At 47.6% G+C, this 18,348-nt stretch overlaps 1 protein-coding gene across 1 annotated transcript in view; it reads left to right on the top strand.

The window, feature by feature from the left end:
• LOC130382658 (kelch domain-containing protein 8B-like) overlaps window positions 1-16,630 on the top strand; it is a 30,603-nt gene extending 13,973 nt beyond the window's left edge. The window contains exons 3-4 of the mRNA XM_056590561.1: window positions 2,021-2,122; window positions 10,659-16,630. Of these exons, the coding sequence (XP_056446536.1) occupies window positions 2,021-2,122; window positions 10,659-10,855 (299 nt within the window). The 3' untranslated portion in view covers window positions 10,856-16,630. The remainder of the gene's footprint in view (window positions 1-2,020; window positions 2,123-10,658) is intronic.
• The last annotated feature ends 1,718 nt before the right edge of the window (window positions 16,631-18,348 follow it).

Below are 18,348 nucleotides of genomic sequence, written 5' to 3' on the forward strand. Positions count from 1 at the left end.
TCCCCACTCTCTCCTCCCGTCACCTCTCCTCTCCTACCCCCTCTCCCCTCCCCTCCCCTCTCCCCCCCTCTCCTCTCCCCTCCCCTCTCCCCCCCTCTCCTCTCCCCTCCCCTCTCCTCTCCTCTAAGCCCGGTAGGCTCCAGTCTGGGACACATCTTGCGGTTGAAAGCTCGTTAAATCCTGTCTGTGGTTCCGTGGCGTGCAGTTTGGTACGGGCAGCACAGACCGTGAACCACAGATTTCTGTCGCCGGAATAACGCTTGGAAGTCTGTTTTCCTCGGCTCTGCCTCCCCAGCCGTGGAGAATACACTTTCGCTCCGACCTTATCCAACACTATCTCCTAATAGGTTATTTAAAAATATCTATATAAATGTACCGGTTAGTTTGATTTGGATGACTCTAAGAGTGAGTGACTTCATTTTGAATAAACATGTCAGATAAGATAAGAACTGTACTCCATCAGGACCGTAATAGGATTCAAAAATAATTAGAAAATGTCGCTGAAGGGAAAATGTGTCTGCATACACAATATGGTTATTTAAATGATATAAATGTAAGCCTCGCAGAGGGACGGGGTGGACGTGGTGACATGATACAGCCTCCATGTGGTCTCTGAGGCTCAGCAGAGCTCGGAGCTGCGAGGCACTTCTCCGCCCCTACAGACACGTCGTCGGCTGCCGTTTCATTGGTTGATCGGTTGGTGAACTCAGCCTGTAATTGGTTGCCTCCCCCCCCCCACAGGCCACATGGGCTCTGTGAGGTCCTTTACTTCACCAGAGTGGGGTTGGGGGAGGGAGGGCTGGGGGTGGGGACGGAGGGTGCCGCAGTAGTTGAGACCCAAATATAGAAACATGGTGTGGTGCAGGATGGAGTCTAGTCACAACATTTAGAGAGAGAGAGAGGGAGGGAAGGGGGGGGGGAGAGGGGGAGGGAGAGGAGGGGGGGAGAGAGAGGAGGAGAGGAGAGAGAGAGAGAGGAGGAGAGGAGAGAGAGGAGGGAGGGAGAGGAGGGGGGAGAGAGAGGAGGAGAGAGAGAGAGAGGAGGAGAGGAGAGAAAGAGAGGGAGGGAGAGGAGGGGGGGGAGAGAGAGGGAGGGAGAGGATGGGGGGGAGAGAGAGGAGGAGAGTAGAGAGAGAGAGAGGGAGGGGAGGGGGGAGAGAGAGGGAGGGAGAGGAGGGGGGGAGAGGGAGAGGAGAGAGAGAGAGGGAGGGGAGGGGGGAGAGAGAGGAGGAGAGGAGAGAGAGAGGGAGGGGGAGTTATATTGAAGGGTGCGAAGGTGAGAGGGAGGGAGAGAGAGTGAGAGGGAGGGGGAGAGAGGAGGGGGAGGGAGGGATGAGAGCGGAAGGAAGGAAGGGAGGAGAGAGATAGAGGGAGGAGAGAGGAGAGGGAGAGAGGGAGAGATGCATACAGTGATGAGGTGGGATAGGGGAGAAGGGAGGGAAGAGATAAGGGAGATATGAGCAGAGATTGATGAACTCACTCACACCTCTTGGCTGCGAATCAATGTCTTGATTAGGGTCATAGTATATCACCTGTTGATTTGCAAAAACCTGGTCCAGAGAACCCACCAATCAGAGAGCTCCGTTCATAACCTGGTCCAGAGAACACACCAATCCCAAAGCTCAGATCATGACCGGCCCCTCGGCCCGGAGCCCACCCCGGCTGACCAGATGAGGTCTGTTCTGGTTCTGCTTTCGGTGAAGGGTGTCTACATCAAGCTGTGTGCTGTTGTCCTCCTAAGGTTCCTCAACACAGTCAGTGTGTCCTCTGTGATCTTCAACGTAGCAGTACTCCATGCCCTTTAATCTCTGTTTCGAAAACAAAACCATAAAGTACCTCTTCGGAGACACTTCCAAGTCATGACGAAGGTACGAGCATCCAATGTCAATGAACTTATTACGAATTCCTCTCCTCCTTCCTCCCTCTCCTCACGTCTCTCATATCCCCCTCCTCCTCCTCTTCCCCCCCTCCCCCTCTCTCCCCTCCCTCTCTCCTCCCTCCCATTCCTCTCCTCTCCTCAGGTGTGTGGCTGAAGCCCTCCAGGGGGTCCAGGATGCGGGAGAAGAGGGCTGACTTTGTGGCCGGTTGTCTGGGAGGACGACTCATCGTGGCTGGGGGCCTGGGTCGGTATCACCTCTCACTCCTGGACTCACTATTCAGCCTCAACTCACTCTCCTGGACGTCACTAGTCACTATTCAGGCTCAACTCACTCTCCTGGACGTCAGTAGTCACTATTCAGTCTAAACTCACTCTCCTGGACGTACTCACTAATTAGTTTGGACGCACCTTCCTGGACTTTACTTCTCACTATTTAGTCTGGACTCACTCTCCTGGACTTCACTTCTCCGTATTCAGTCTTTATCTTGCACGGCACAGAGCATTAGTGGTCTGTTGCAGGCTGATTACACAAGTAGGTGTCGTCCAATCAGCGATGTAACAACATGCAGCAGTGTTTACTCCTTACGTCGTGGCGAGTTAGCCCGATCCATGACGTTGTTACAGCTGAAGGACCAGATGTGACAGGTTGTTACATTGCTTATTAGATGTGTCACTGTCATGTAAAGTGTTTAATTAGTCCTTAATCAGTCACACTAATCCAAAGCGCCTGACAGTGAGGGGGGCAATGGGCATCGGACCGCAGACTTCATGGCTGGGGGGTCAGACAATAGCCTGATTACCTATAGTGTATCATGTGGAGGTGGTTTGAAGCTGTGTGTTCCTACAGTAAGGAAACGAAAGGAGGAAAGGAAGTTGAGTCTCCAGTAATGGTAGCCTGATCCTACCAGACTCTCGTACTTTATTTCATTTGCACATAGAGTCTGGACCTACTCAACTGACAAACGTCAACTCACTTGAAGGAAGGTGTCCGTTGAAGTTTAAAACTATTGGATCTGCCCAGTGCCACTCTGGATCTGCCATAACCAATCGCTAACGTTTGGCCGGGAATCACGTTGCGCCTGATTCCCGTGAGTGAAGTTGTCCGTCAACGTGCGTGAAGTTGTCCGTCAACGAGAGCTGACTTTAACGTCATTGATCTCAGCCAATCCCTCTGTTCGCTGATTGGACGCAGAAAACTAAACCCACTAACATACCGCAGAACCAGACCTAGTACTGACGGGAAATTCAAATTAAGCGGAAGTACTTAGGCGGGCAGAGCCAGGCTACAGTAATGGTGGGTTACCATCAAAATCCCTTTCTATAGCTTACACAGATTGTATATCTGCCCAGAGCAGCTATGGTGAGGTGTCTTGCTCAGGGACACCTCAAGCACTCAGCTGGGGGGGGGATCGAATCAGCAACATTCCGGGTACCAGCAAACCTGCTCTACCTCCTGAGCTATTGCCGCTCATACAGTAACCGGAACATGTTTGAAGCCGGATTTACTGTTTGTAAAGCATGTCGGCGATTATTAAATTGTTTCCATGAGTTCCCATTACAAAAGCGTAACCTAATGTCGATTAAACTAGCACGCCGAGTCAAACAAACACACACACGCAGGCGCGCGCGTGCACACACACACACACACACACATGCACACGCGCACACTAATGGAACAGAAATGAATTTTGTTGAGTTAGCCAAATTAATTTACCGTCAACTTCTAATTTTCGCCTTGGGTGCTTCACATTTGTTAGCTCTAATATAGCGTAAAGGAATAGCTCACGTGCTTCTAACGAAAGGAGAAGTCAGCATTTTCTGATAGCATGCTGCATAGTTTGATAGTAACACACCACATAGCTTTAGGTTAGCACGTTTCTTATAGCATGTCACATAGCTTGACGTTAGCATGTTTATGATCGAGTGCTACATTAAGTTAGCATGTTTACAATAGCATACCACATAGTTTGTTGTAGGCATGTTTCTTATAGAAGATCACATAGTGTGGTAATAGCATGATTCTGATAACGACAAGATAGTTTGATGTTTGCATGATTGATCTCCCTCCATCTCAATCTAACCGCACAAACACGAACGCACAAGAACTCAAACACACACACACAGGCATGCACGCAGGCCTGCACACACACACACACGCACACACGCACGCAGGCATGCACGCACGCACGCACACACGCCCGCACGTACGCACTCACACACACACACACACACACACACACACACACACACACACACACACACACACACACACACACACACACACACACACACACACACACACACACACACACACACACACACACAACGGAGCTGTGGGCGTTGAGCGCCCTAGCTGACAGATGTCATTCGGTAACACAATACGTCAGGTTACCAGAGAGATGAGAAATCTCCATATACAACTGAAATTACAATCTCTAATTCTCTCTCTCTCTCTGCTTTTACCTCTCTCTCCCACGCTCTGCCTGTGTCTGTCTCTCCCACTCTGCTTGTATCTCTCTCTCTCTCTCTCTCTCTCTCTCTCTCTCTCTCTCTCTCTCTCTCTCTCTCTCTCTCTCTTGCGCTCACTCTCGCTCACTCTCGCTCACTCTGTCTATTTCTTCCTCCCTCTTGCTCTCTATATCTGTCCCTCTCTCTCTCCCCCCCTGTCTTTGTGTCTCTCTTCCTCTCTGTGTCTCTATGTCCTCCCCCCTTTCTCTCTAATCCAGTGTAATTAGCTAAAGTGGTTTCTCTATCAGAATGTCACGCAGTGAGCTGTTGGAGGTTGACATCTGTTGACAGAGATGGCTTATGCGTGTGTGTGTGTGTGTGTGTGTCTATGTGTGTGCATGCGTGCATCGTTGTGTGTGTGTGTGTGTCTGTCTGTCTCTCTGTCTGTCTGTCTTTGTGTTTGTCTGTCTCTGTGTGTCTGTCTGTCTGTCTGTATTTGTGTGTGTGTTTTGGTGGTTATCTCTCTGTGTGTGTGTGTGTGTGTGTGTGTGTGTGTGTGTGTGTGTGTTGTGTGTGTGTGTGTGTGTGTGTGTGTGTGTGTGTGGTGTGTGTGTGTGTGTGTGTGTGTGTGTGTGTGTGTGTGTGTGTGTGTGTGTGTGTGCGTGCGCGCGCGCGTGTGTGTGTGTCTTTGATCACTCTGTCTCTGTGTGTGTTTCTGTCTGTCTCTCTGTCTGTGTGTGTGTGTGTGTGTGTGTGTGTGTGTGTGTCTTTGACAGTGATGCCCTGTTATCCCTGAGGCTAAAATCCAAGACGTGTGTTTTGATGTGAACCATGAGACCGCCGTCGAAGGAATGCACATGATCATGGGGAAGAAAAAGCAATAGTGTGTGTGAGAGCTGGCTGTGTCTGTGTGGCTTTTAGACACAGGTATGTCCAGCATGCTTCTCCAATTCTCTCCATCTCTCTTTGTGTCTCTCCATCTCTCCTTCTGTCTCTCCAACCCTCCTTCTGTCTCTCCATCTGTCCTCAGTCTTTCCAGCCCTCCTTCTGTCTCTCATCTCTCCTTCTGTCTCTCCATCCCTCCTTCTGTCTCTCCATCTCTCCTTCTCTCTCCCCATCTCTCCTTTGGTCTCTCCATCTCTCCTCTGTCTCTCCATCTAGGCAGATCTCTATCACTACAGTTCAAAGAGCTTCATTGGCACGGGAGACAAACATTAAAATCTGAGTTGCCAGAGCACATGAAAATAAAATACAAATTAGATTAAAAAATATGGTAAAAGATGAGGGTACACACCTTATCATCTTTTACCTCTGCAGTTCCATTCTCTCTCTTTCTGTGTGTGTGTGTGTGTGTGTGTGTGTGTGTGTGTGTGTGTGTGTGTGTGTGTGTGTGTGTGTGTGTGTGTGTGTGTGTGTGTGTGTGTGTGTGTGTGTGTGTGTGTGTGTGTGTCTCTCTCTCTCTCTCTGTCTCTCTCTCTCTCTCTCTCTCTCTCTCTCTCTCTCTCTCTCTCTCTCTCTCTCTCTCTCTCTTTCTTTCTTTCTCCCCCGTCACTCTCCCCCGTCACTCTCTCTTCTCTCCCTCCCATCTCTCTCTGTAAAGCTCTCTGTCGGTGTAATTGCTGGCTGTATGTAAATGATAATTAGAGTGTGCTCATCAGGTCTAAACTGATTGCAGATACACACACACACACACACACAAATGCACACACCAATTTGTCAGTGCTTCATTGCACAAGCAATTCAAGGTTTCAAAAATATAAATTCTCCCAAAGGGGAGCAGGTGAGATGAGGAGAGGAGGAGGAGGAGGAGGAGAAGGGAGGGAGGGTAAGAAGAGGTGATTAGAAGAGGATGAGGGGAAGACGGATCCATTATTTAGTAATGAGCTTCTGACCGAGAGCTGTGTGTGTTTGGTCTCGTGGCGTGTGTCTTCCTACTGAAGATTACAACAGGCTTTAACCAGGCTCTCCTCTGTTTGAAACGCTAGTCTTTGGTCTTTCAATTAAACACTGTTAATCCTCACAAACACACACATACATGGACACACACACACACACACACACACACACACACACACACACACACACACACACACACACACACACACACACACACACACACACACACACACACACACACACACACACACACACCTAGCGCCTTCAGAGCGATTCAGGTACTGATGGGCACAGTGGCGGCAATGATGTGCATCCCCATGGCAACTGCTGATGTATAATGACAGTGAGCGTGGTACCCGGGGCAACGTGGGGGAGAGGAGGGCGAGCGAGAGGGTCAAGAGACGGAGGGGACGGTGTGTGTGTGTGTGTGTGTGTGTGTGTGTGTGTGTGTGTGTGTGTGTGTGTGTGTGTGTGTGTGTGTGTGTGTGTGTGTGTGTGTGTGTGTGTGTGTGTTTAGGTCAGAAACACACCTGGTTAGGTTTGGATTTGATCTGAATTACGTCATGTATATATATCTTCAGTATGACCTGGATGTGAGCGTGTGGACTGTGTTTGGTGACTCTCACGTTCGGGTTAACCTAGCTCTATACATACCTCTCTGTCCTTTTAGTCCCGATGACGCCCATTCATCAGAAGGTGCTTTTACCCAGAGAGACTGACAGTGAGTTCAGAGCATTCAGGAGCGCCAAGAAGTAAAGGGGCATCCTGCTCTATGAGGCCTACAGGCAGTGGCGGCGCCAGAAATAATTTGTTGCAGTTGCTTAACAGTTGCTGTATGAATTCAAGAGGTTGCTGGTCAAAAAAAGAAACCTTGATCAAAACACCTGAATTTGGCAGAGGCACGGCCGGGAAGACATTTTCGGCACGGGTTGGGGTGGTTGCGGTCCCGTACGAGGCAAGTTTACAGTACAGTAACAACACAGACTAATCGCACCACTGTGATTGAGTGTGATCGTATCATTTCACAGTTCAACGTGCGCTATCTTTCTCCCTCTCCCTCACACACGCACAGATATAAAGACGTAAAGACATAGAACAATATAGAGGAAGATCTTTAAGAAGGCCAACATGAAAATAGCCCAGCGGCATGTACACATTCACTGCTAGTCCAGGTGGCACTGCGGCCACACGACATATAACAAACAACATAGTTCTCTCAATCAACAGCCCGTCAGCAGTCCCCCAACTACAAGGTTAGCTGTCCTGTCAATAGTGTTGAATTGCACATCTCAGACCCACCGTCGCCACGGTACATTCCAAAGCATTCACATTAGTTGCGCGATACGTCTCAAATGTAGGCCTATGTGGAACATTAATACAATAGTTGCTATTATTGTTGATACTATTATACTTCATAATACTTCTATTAAGGGCAGATCATACCAGGCTACGATAAACCCATCCTTTGGCATGAGCCAAACCTAGAATCTAGTTCTACTTCAAAACAAAATCACATGGGCCCCAAGTCAATATGCTGCGACGGGCAAACTTAATAACCAAACGGCCTACCTTAAATCGATGTCTTGATCACAGGACGTCTTGCAATATTCCACTTTAATCCATACGGTTTAACACACCAACATTGCTAGCAAGCATGTGCTAACATTGTATTGCTAATTCAGAACTGTGTGGGCTACAATATTTTCTTCAGTTTCTTGACCTCAGCATAACCCCCCTCCGAACAACTATTAACGAGCCCATCCTCAGCCTCGCCATCGCGAGTCGTGTTTGAACTTGATTTCTTTCGAAATAGTAAAAACTTGTCCATATTTTTTAAGCGCCAACGAGCCGGCAACGAACATCTCTGACTGATAATCTCGCCGCGAGATGTCCGCATATTTGAAATGTTATTTATTTTTCGTAAGACCATGCTATTAATGAAATTATTGTTTCATGTACATTAAATAATAATTAATTAATATTGTACATATTGCTTGGGATAGTTTGTGCTAATTGTGTGTATGTTTTTTTTTTTAATCTGTTCATGTCACTTACAGAGTGTGCGCATGCCCAACGCTCGGGAACTGGGCACGGTGAGGTGGAGGGGTGGAGAGGAGAGTCCCAGGCTGACTCGTGTTGATTTGAACGACAGTCCAGTCACGGCCCTGAAATGTTGACGCTACTCAGTGATTATGCACTTAATCTGGTGATTCATATGACAGGAATGGTTGGTATGGTGACGGGTACCGCATTCGGCAATAGGTTTAGTTTAATTTATTTAATACCATTTTACGGAAAATGGCATTATTTCAAATATGTTGTTTGAGTTTGACAAAAAATCAGGGGTTGCTCTGGGGTTTCTGAGTAATTGCTTGGAGTTGCTATAGCAACGGCAAGCAACCGTTTGGCGCCGCCCCTGCCTACAGGTAGGGTCTGGTGTAGTGACCATGTTAAAGTGCTGGATGAGCTCTGGTGTTCCCAGCAGAAGGATGATGGGGGTATCAGAACAGAGACGGGACCACAGACCAGGACAGAGAGACCGGAACAGAGACCAGGACAGAGAGACCGGAACAGAGAGACCAGAACAGAGACTAGGACAGAGAGACCAGAACAGAGACTAGGACAGAGAGACCAGAACAGAGACCAGGACAGAGAGACCGGAACAGAGACTAGGACAGAGACCAGGACAGAGAGACCAGTACAGAGACCAGAACAGAGACCAGAACAGAGACCAGAACAGAGACCAGAACAGAGACCAGGACAGAGACCAGGACAGAGACCAGGACAGAGAGACTAGAACAGAGACCAGAACAGAAACCAGAACAGAGACCAGAACAGAGACCAGAACAGAGACCAGAACAGAGACCAGGACAGAGACCAGGACAGAGACTAGGACAGAGAAACCAGAATAGAGACTAGGACAGAGACCAGAGCAGGCCGTCTGTTTTATGGACTCTCCGTTTGCATCTGCCGATCATTTGAATTGCAGATCTGTGTGGCTGGCGCCGCAGGGCCTTCTCATCCACGCACTGCGCCCACGTGACCACATCACACACTACACTTTGATTAGAAAACTGTTTCAGCACAAAACGCTTTTGTTGTTGTTTACCGCTTGGTTTTTGTAGCGGCAGTTGAAACCATTCTATTTCAACGCTGGGTTTGGTGTCCTTGTGACAGCTATAGGGTGGAGACTGATGTCCTCTGATACGTGTGTGTGTATGTGTATGTGCGCGTGTGTGTCTGTCTCTGTCTGTGTGTGTGTGTGTGTGTGTGTGTGTGTGTGTGTGTGTGTGTGTGTGTGTGTGTGTCTCTGTCTGTGTGTGTCTGTCATTTCTGTTCTCTTTCCAACATGAAAGCATAAGTCACATCTGCCCAAGAGGCTGTGTGTGTACGTGTTTGTTTGTGTGTGTGTGTGTGTGTGTGTGTGTGTGTGTGTGTGTGTGTGTGTGTGTGTGTGTGTGTGTGTGTGTGTGTGTGTGTGTGTGTGTGTGTGTGTGTGTGTGTGTGTGTGTGTGTGTGTGTGTTCCCTATTGTTTTAATCTATGGAGTCAGTGAACTGATGTGGAGTTACAATGACATCCCGGTGTAGCTCATCCCCACTGCACCTGTCTGTTTATGCATGTGTGTGTGTGTGTGTGTGTGTGTGTGTGTGTGTGTGTGTGTGTGTGTGTGTGTGTGTGTGTGTGTGTGTGTGCAGGTTTCTGTGTGAGTGCGTGTGTATGTGTATTCATTCACTGTGTGTGTGTGTGTACATCTGGCTGTATGTGTACGTATGTGTATTCATTCACCTGTGTGTGTGTGTGTGTGTGTTCATTCACAGGTAGTGACAGTTGGCCATTGGCCGCAGATGTGAATTTCCACCTTGAGTCATGTTCAAATAGAGAGCAGAGTTATTCCTCACATGAATTTACACCTTATTAATCCCTTATTAATTTATGTGATAAAGCAGCCAAGCATAGAAACAGAAGAAGAATGCAACACCATAACAAAGGGATGAGTGGCTGTTGTGTTGGGAAGATGAATGAGAAGAGAGGAAGCAGAGATCTTCTCAAGTAGCCTTCTGTCTACTCTGTTTTATTGTTTTGATGTCTTAAACTCTTGAGAAGCACTCATGAGTGCAACTGTTGGACCCTCCCATTAAATCTTACTCACTGACTATGAACGAAAGATGTACTTAACTCTATGAATGAGTTGTTGGCTGGTAGCAATGCTGTAATTAAATAAAATAAGTATGGTTTAAAATATGCTTATCATATAAAAAAATATTTGTAGCTTATTGTTATAAATGCTTTTATCCTAAGCGGCTCAGAATAAATCCATAAAGAGTACATAACTCAAATAACGAAACCACACTCCCCAAAGGAGTGCTAACGTCTGATCACTCCTCCCTCCTTCCCCCCTGAGCTCCAGGGCGCTAACTGCCTCTCTCTCCCCAGGGAACGAGCCCTCTCCGCTGGGCTCGGTGGAGAGCTACACCCCCGGGAAGCGGCGCTGGGAGTACCTGCCGCCCATGCCCACGGCGCGCTGCTCCTCCGCCTCCGTGCAGACTCCCAGCATGCTCCTGGTCATCGGGGGCGTGGCCCAGGGCCCCAGCGACGCCGTGGAGGCCCTCTGCCTCCAGGAGAACGTTTGACCACGCCCACCGCGCCCGCCGGAGAGCGGGAACCCTACAGGATGCACCACGGTGGCTGCTGGTTGGCTCGTTGAGACGGTGGACGCAAGGCATTGTGGGGAACTTTCACCGCCTCTTTCCGAGCCTGGTCTATAGCTCCGTACTGTGTGCGTGCTGATTGGCTTGTCGGGACAGTGGACGCAAAGCATTGTGGGAAACTTTCACCTTCTCTTTCCGAGCCTGGTCTACAGCTCTGTACTGTCCGCGTGCTGATTGGCTCGTCGGGACGCTGGACGCAAGGCATTGTGGGAAAACTTTCACCGTCTCTTTCCGAGCCTGGTCCACAGGTCTGTACTGTCCGCGTGCTGATTGGCTCGTCGGGACGGTGGACGCAAAGCATTGTGGGAAACTTTCACCTTCTCTTTCAGAGCCTGGTCTACAGCTCTCTACTGTGTGCGTGCTACACCACATCACACCCCCTGGACTCGTGCACAGAACTACACGCACGGGGTGTTGACGTGGTCCAATGTACACTCTGAGATCTCATCTCCAACACAGACCTGTTCCCTAATGGACCCAAGGCTTCTGTCTTCTGACCAGGAACGCTTTGAGCAGTTGGGTCCACTTTGCTGTTTTCAAGCCCAAAATGAGTCACAAAGCAGGCTGGGTTCCCTGGGAGCAGAGGGGAGCGAGGGCCGGACGAAAAGACAGAAAACAGACTGTTTACACACACTGGGGAAATCAGAGGAGACAACTACCACCACACGCACACAAACAGACACACACACACAAAGGAACATACACACACACACACACACACGCAGTCACATGAGAACACACACACAGACACACGCACACCCGAGGATACACACACGAGAACAAATACACACACATGACAACACACACACACACAAGAACAGACACACACACAAGAACACACACACAAGAACAGACACACACAAACCCGAGGACACACACACACATGCAGCGCCTGCAGCGACAACATGCCTTTTGAACAGTCATAGTTTTTTCAAAATAAAAGCAGGGTACTTCTTGGATACTTAAAGGAACACAGGGCCATATCTGTTTCCCGCTCTGGGTGGACCTCAGAGCCTTTTCTAAGCCCTTCCCCTCGCGTTCTGGGCTGCGTGACGTGTGTAGTTGTTGTGTCTTTCTTTTTGCCCGCTGCTGTTGTGTGTAAAATGTGGTTAAATCCCGTGATTACATGGGCTGAGGCAGCTGGACGGCAGAAGATAGCAGAAGATTACTCCACCACCACCACCATGTCACCACCTCCATCCACAACGTCATCCTGTGAGTCTCAAATCTGTTTTATCACCATGGAGACATGAGCTATAGTTATTCAGTGGGAGAGTGGATGCTGCCCTTCTCATTGCCCATTGGCAAAAAACATTCACCTCCTCAACAGCCAATCAAAAATCAAATGCAGGAGGGAAGCGTCTACAGCTGGTCATCAGCTAGCTCAGATTATCACGTCAGCGCAGGGTACAGGGAACTGAAATGCATTTGCGTGGTTGCATTTAAGATCTCTTAACGAAGCAGTCTTAGTTTTCATGCTCCCGGGAGTCGGTGAGCCACGGCTGTACCACGTACACATAACCTCCGACAAAAATCCAAAGTCTTGGCGTATTTGTTTTAAACTTTCAGCCATGCAGTGGAAGCAGCAGGGAGGAAAGTAGTGACACAAAATGTCGTTTGTTCTAAGTCAAGAAGTACCTGGTCAATTATCGCCTCTCTCTCTTTGCTATTTCCGTGCAGCACAAACAAAGGACTCATTATCTGGGTTGCACCAACTCGGTTCTGAACAATCTTTTCCCGAATTGCCTCTTTGTCTGAATCCATTCCGATTGGGTTTCGAGCGACCTCGTTATCCCGCGTCCCATGTTGACGTAAGCCAAGCTACGAAACGCTACTCACCGTCGTTACTTTTTTTATTATTCATCCAGAATATCGAGGCTGTCTTGAGATTCGCTTTAATGACGCCTCAAAAAGAAATTCCCCGGCGCTTCTTGGCGTTTAGTGTAAACCCGACGCCGCTGGCCTTTGACACGCCGAGAGCCAATTATCCCGCTCCCACGCAGAGTGTCCACAAGTCCGGCAAGGAGCGAGGAACGCGGAACGCTAGTTAGCTTCCCTCTTCGACGGTGTGCTGGCACGGCCCGTTGCTACGGCGCCAGACGGAACTGGGAGTCCAGCAGGACACTGAGGAGCCGACCGTGTCCAGGGAGTGTGTACTGCAGAGCTAATGGGTTTATTCAGGGGCTGTGTGACATGTAACACTGCACTGGCTACATGCAGGAGTAAGACCTGGGGAGAACGGGATACTAAGGGAGCATCATGCTAGTACTTCCAGCGGCGTTGAAACGCTGTTCGAAACACTAGTATAATGCTCCCTTATTACATTAACGTTTAGGGCATTTAGCAGATGCTTTTATCCCGAGCGACTTACAATCAGTACATTTGTCAGAAGAACTATGATCAACCATATATCGCTGTAGGTACAGTAAGGATGTTCATAGAGCCAAGTGCCAAGCACAAACAATTGCAAGGTTAACCCATTCCCTGTATACAACGAAGATAGCTAGGATAAGATGCTACTAATTTTAGGTTCAAGGACGTACAACATACAATTAGTGCGTACAGTATTCGGTTCTCCGTCCATCCTGATGTATTTCAAACCGGTTTTGTTTGTTGTCTATTCTCGCGGCCAGGGCCTCTTCAGCCGTCGATTCAGCAGGAGATTGAATGTGTGACAAAGGGTGCGTGAAAGAAAGAGAGATACGGATAATGACAGTAGAGGGGGAGATATAACCGATTGGAGCCCTGACAACAAAACACCAATATCAGAATGCTGAGAGGGCTAGTCTTTAAATCCAACTGTCCCTCAAACACACAATGGAAGACACACACACACACACGATGGAGGACACCAAGTTAATCATTCTGCTCCTCTTTGCCAGCCATCACTGCAAGGTTGAATCAAGTTACAGTGTGTGGTCTTGTGTGCGTGTGCGGGTGCACGAACCCTGTGTTGTTGTGTCTGCTTGTCACCTCCAAATACAATTCCCGTAATTTTGAGATGGCCTGCTCGTAATGAAACTGGACAACTCCAACAAATTGAGAAAAATGTCATCCGAATCGTACAAACCACATTGTGTCATCGTCCAACGAGGAGGAAGAGGCGGGAAAGGGCATCGCTCCGAGGTTTTTATAGATCCGACAGAATGTTCATGTCTCAGGGGTTGTAATGGATTTACCAGGATTCCTAGTTTCTGAGCTTGTGTGTGTGTGTGTGTGTGTGTGTGTGTGTGTGTAGCCTCATCTACATGTATCATCTGTCTGTTTGCTGACCCTATTGATCCCTGAAGAAGAGGAGCCACTGTTTTCCTCGGTTCGGTAATTCATTATCTGTCTCTCTGACTCAGCTTTAAGAGCTGTACAACTGAATAACTCAGTGCTCTAGAGGCTCCGCAGACCTGCGTAGGACTCGGACCGGAGTTTGTACAGCTTCCACGTAAAAAAGTTACCAAAAGGATGAACTTTACACCTACTTTTCTCTGAGATATCTCTTTACATACAGTTCAAATTCTCACATCATGGTAAGAAGCAATACCTGTGATGGGATTGAGTAAATTCACATTAATTACAAATGAATTATGTTGTTTTAAGAAAGTGATCAAGCCTAACATTGGTTTGTATTGGGTGACAAGTTACCTTGTACTCATTACCCATCACCCATTACCTCACAGGCCTCCTGATTGGTAGACTATTTTTCCCGCTCTTTCAGACTCTTTTCCCGCTCTTTTCCTCGTTAACAGACTCAGGTCCGGGAGCAAAGATTTACCTTCTCATGGCAACCAGTGCTTATATTTCAAATTGATCAAATAAGTCAGAGACTTGTGTCAGAACTGTGTTATTTTTGAACCATGGAAAGCCTCTCCTTTTTGTGTTTTGTGTTTGCGGGGACGGAAGTCGGAACACTGTTTTCCAGGCAACAAGGAACCGTGGCAACGCCCCCAGGTAGCAACACCCACAGGTAGCATAGATGTTAAAATAACGTTTAATTAGCATAGCCTTTTTTTTAGTACATACAGCTTCAAAATACTAGTTGGGGACATTGTAGAAGACATTGGTGAATAGCTACATTTTATTTTGTGTTCGCCCTCCAGTTTATAGTATTGTTTAACTGTGCGTGTTTGTTTCTAAGTGAAATGCTAGCTAACATGTTACATGGTGTGACTTTTAGATTGTTCTACGGTTTATTTCATTCTTATTATGTTGTACTATTTTCATGTTTTGTGTTGGACACTAACAAATTTGTGCAGACATTTTGGAAAAATGACTCGCAATGTGTTAAGAGTTAGATAAATTCACTGTTGTGCACTGGTTCTTTCTAAAGAAAGAGGTTTAAAGCAATGTGTTGTTTTATAACTGGGTTGATGTTATGATGTGCTTTTCAGCTCGATGGATCAACGTTCAAATGTTGTGTCTGTACTTATGGTGAAGCTGAATTTGATGTACGTGACGAGATGTGTTGGTTTAGGGGTGTGTGTCTGTGTGGAAGGAGACATTTCAAAGATCTAAGCGTAAAATATTTCTTTAAATATATATTTATACTAGTGTGACTACACTACTAAGCTAATTAGTAGTGTAGCCCTTGTCAGGGGCCCTTGTACTAATTTATACAAGCAGAGATCCACATGATCACTTCACATACTTTCATTGAATACAACAATAATAATTAACAATAATAATATCGCATGACCATGACCATACAAATAAAGATTCTCCTCTCATTCAGTTTTCGGGGTGAGAATATTTGAACAACCAACTCTAACGCAAAATTCTTTCAGTGTCGTTTATAATAATCCTTTTTCCCCAGTGTATTTGACTATTGTGAAATCAGGCTGTGTTTGGTACGATACTAGTGGTGTACAGAAGAGATCATTCGTTCTGAGGTTAATGACACGTTATTGGCCCGAAACAAACGTACGTTTACTAAACTCTTAAACTCGGAAACTGCTGTTTTACGCAATTCACTTTCCCTGCATGAACTCTGGTTTGCGCTGCACTTTGCGACAGCCGCAACACGACTAGAGTCCGGGGAAGGTGGGGTCTGACGGAGTGTTTATGGCTACCGATCAGCCCATGGGACGGTGAGTCTGCTCGGATCTCGTTGTTACGGACAAACGTCTGTGATCGTCTCTCCCGTTCAGTAGTTCAGTGCCTATATTAAGTGTGAGGTTGTGCCTCAACTATGAACTCTGTTCCACAATAAACTATTTTGACTTGCTGTCAGAGCCTGTGCCTCTGTGTTTCCTTTTGACAAACGTTTGATGCGTGCGAGAGGAGAACCGCAGAGGGAAAGAAGGCTGTGTTCCTTACTCATCCTGTAGCGGTTCCTCTTGCCCTCGCTCCCTAAATGTCCCCGTGTTCTCATCTATCGCCATGGTACCCGATGTACCAATATGTACAAAGCCCGAGAAGCGGCTTAAAGGGGTTGCCGAAGGGGCTTTGAAACCAGGTTTCATCTGTGAATCATAAACAGGAAATGCAATTGAGATTTGACGACTGATGACGGTCATCAGTCACACAGCCAAACAGCCCTTCTCCATGTTGTCCCAGGTTGTCCACTCTTCAACGACTCTGTCTTTAATGACTCTGCAGTCGGAAATCCACCTGTTGTAGAAAAACTAGAGATGTTCCGATAAAAAAATGTCCTTCCCGATTCTGATTCCTCATCGTGAGTATCGGCAGATACTGAGCATATACTGATACAGCGTCTAGCGTTATAACCACTAATAGCACTTGTTCTTATCGAAGGGTTCTCTTATGATGGCAGCAATGTATAGTCTGTTCTCTCACTGTTGACATTTTTTTTCTTCCATGAATCCCCATCTTTCAATGTTTTCCAACTTGGTAGCTCAAACGCACATAGTTCGGAGAAGACGCATTTCCAATTCCGACTTACTTGCTCTGACCATTAACGAATGCAATACAACAGCACTTGTTTGTGATGTTCTCTGCCTGTGTAGTCATGTGATGGTATCGGATTGGCTTGCATTAGTAATATTGGCTAAAACCCGATACTTCAGGAACTTTCGATACTGGTAGCGGTATCGGAACAACGCTAAAAAACTTGGCTCATGATGTATGTAGTACACAGAGGATTGTTGAACTCAACCACTCTCTATCTGCACAGGAATGCCTTGAAACAGCCGTGGACCCAATGAGAGACGGGCCTTCCATTGCCGTTCATCAAGGCTCGCCACGGTCTAACTCTATGAACTGGAGGTACTGATTGGTCCGTGGAGGACTGGGATTGGGACTCAGAGATCCGGACGGTCTCATGAGACGGCAGTCCTGGGCCGGGTTCCCTCAGATTTGAGCCAGGTGGACATTTAGAGATTTATCCCAATTACACACAGTCTCAGCTCGCTCAGTCTCTCCACTCAGACACGTCTGGTGAAGCTGTACACTTGAGCCCAACAGAAGTCTCCTTATCTCTCTGTAAAGCCTGGAGTCCCCTGGGGGGAGATAAGAGGGGACAGGGAAAGGAGAGGGGCAGAGGCAGAGGAACAGAGAGGGATAGAGATTATACACTAATTTAGCAGAGGCTTTTAACCCAAGTGACATTCAGTGGATTCAGAAACATGTAATTAAGGAGCTCGTAAGGGTTGGACAGTACAGAGGCTGGTCATTAAGGAGCAAGCAGCGGTTAGACAGTACATAGACAGGTAATTGAGGACCAGGTAGGGGTTAGACAGTACAGAGACAGGTCATTAAGGAGCAGGTAGGGGTTAGACAGTACAGAGACAGGTCATTAAGGGGCAGGTAGGGGTTAGACAGTACAGAGACAGGTCATTAAGGAGCAGGTAGGGGTTAGACAGTACAGAGACAGGTCATTAAGGGGCAGGTAGGGGTTAGACAGTACAGAGACAGGTCACTAAGGAGCAGGTAGGGGTTAGACAGTACAGAGACAGGTCATTAAGGAGCAGGTAGGGGTTAGACAGTACAGAGACAGGTCATTAAGGGGCAGGTAGGGGTTAGACAGTACAGAGACAGGTCATTAAGGAGCAGGTAGGGGTTAGACAGTACAGAGACAGGTCATTAAGGACCAGGTAGGGGTTATACAGTAAAGACAGGTCATTAAGGGGCAGGTAGGGGATAGACAGTACAGAGACAGGTCATTAAGGAGCAGGTAGAGGTTAGACAGTACAGACTCAGAGACGGGTCATTAAGGAGCAGGTAGGTGATAGACAGTACAGAGACGGGTCATTAAGGAGCAGGTAGGGGTTAGACAGTACAGACAGGTCATTAAGGGGCAGGTCGGGGATAGACAGTACAGAGACAGGTCATTAAGGAGCAGGTAGGGGTTAGACAGTAAAGACAGGTCATTAAGGGGCAGGTAGGGGTTAGACAGTACAGAGACAGGTCATTAAGGAGCAGGTAGAGGGTAGACAGTACAGACTCAGAGACGGGTCATTAAGGAG

This window comes from Gadus chalcogrammus, chromosome 1 (genome assembly GCF_026213295.1).
Source record: "Gadus chalcogrammus isolate NIFS_2021 chromosome 1, NIFS_Gcha_1.0, whole genome shotgun sequence".
NCBI lineage: Eukaryota > Metazoa > Chordata > Actinopteri > Gadiformes > Gadidae > Gadus > Gadus chalcogrammus.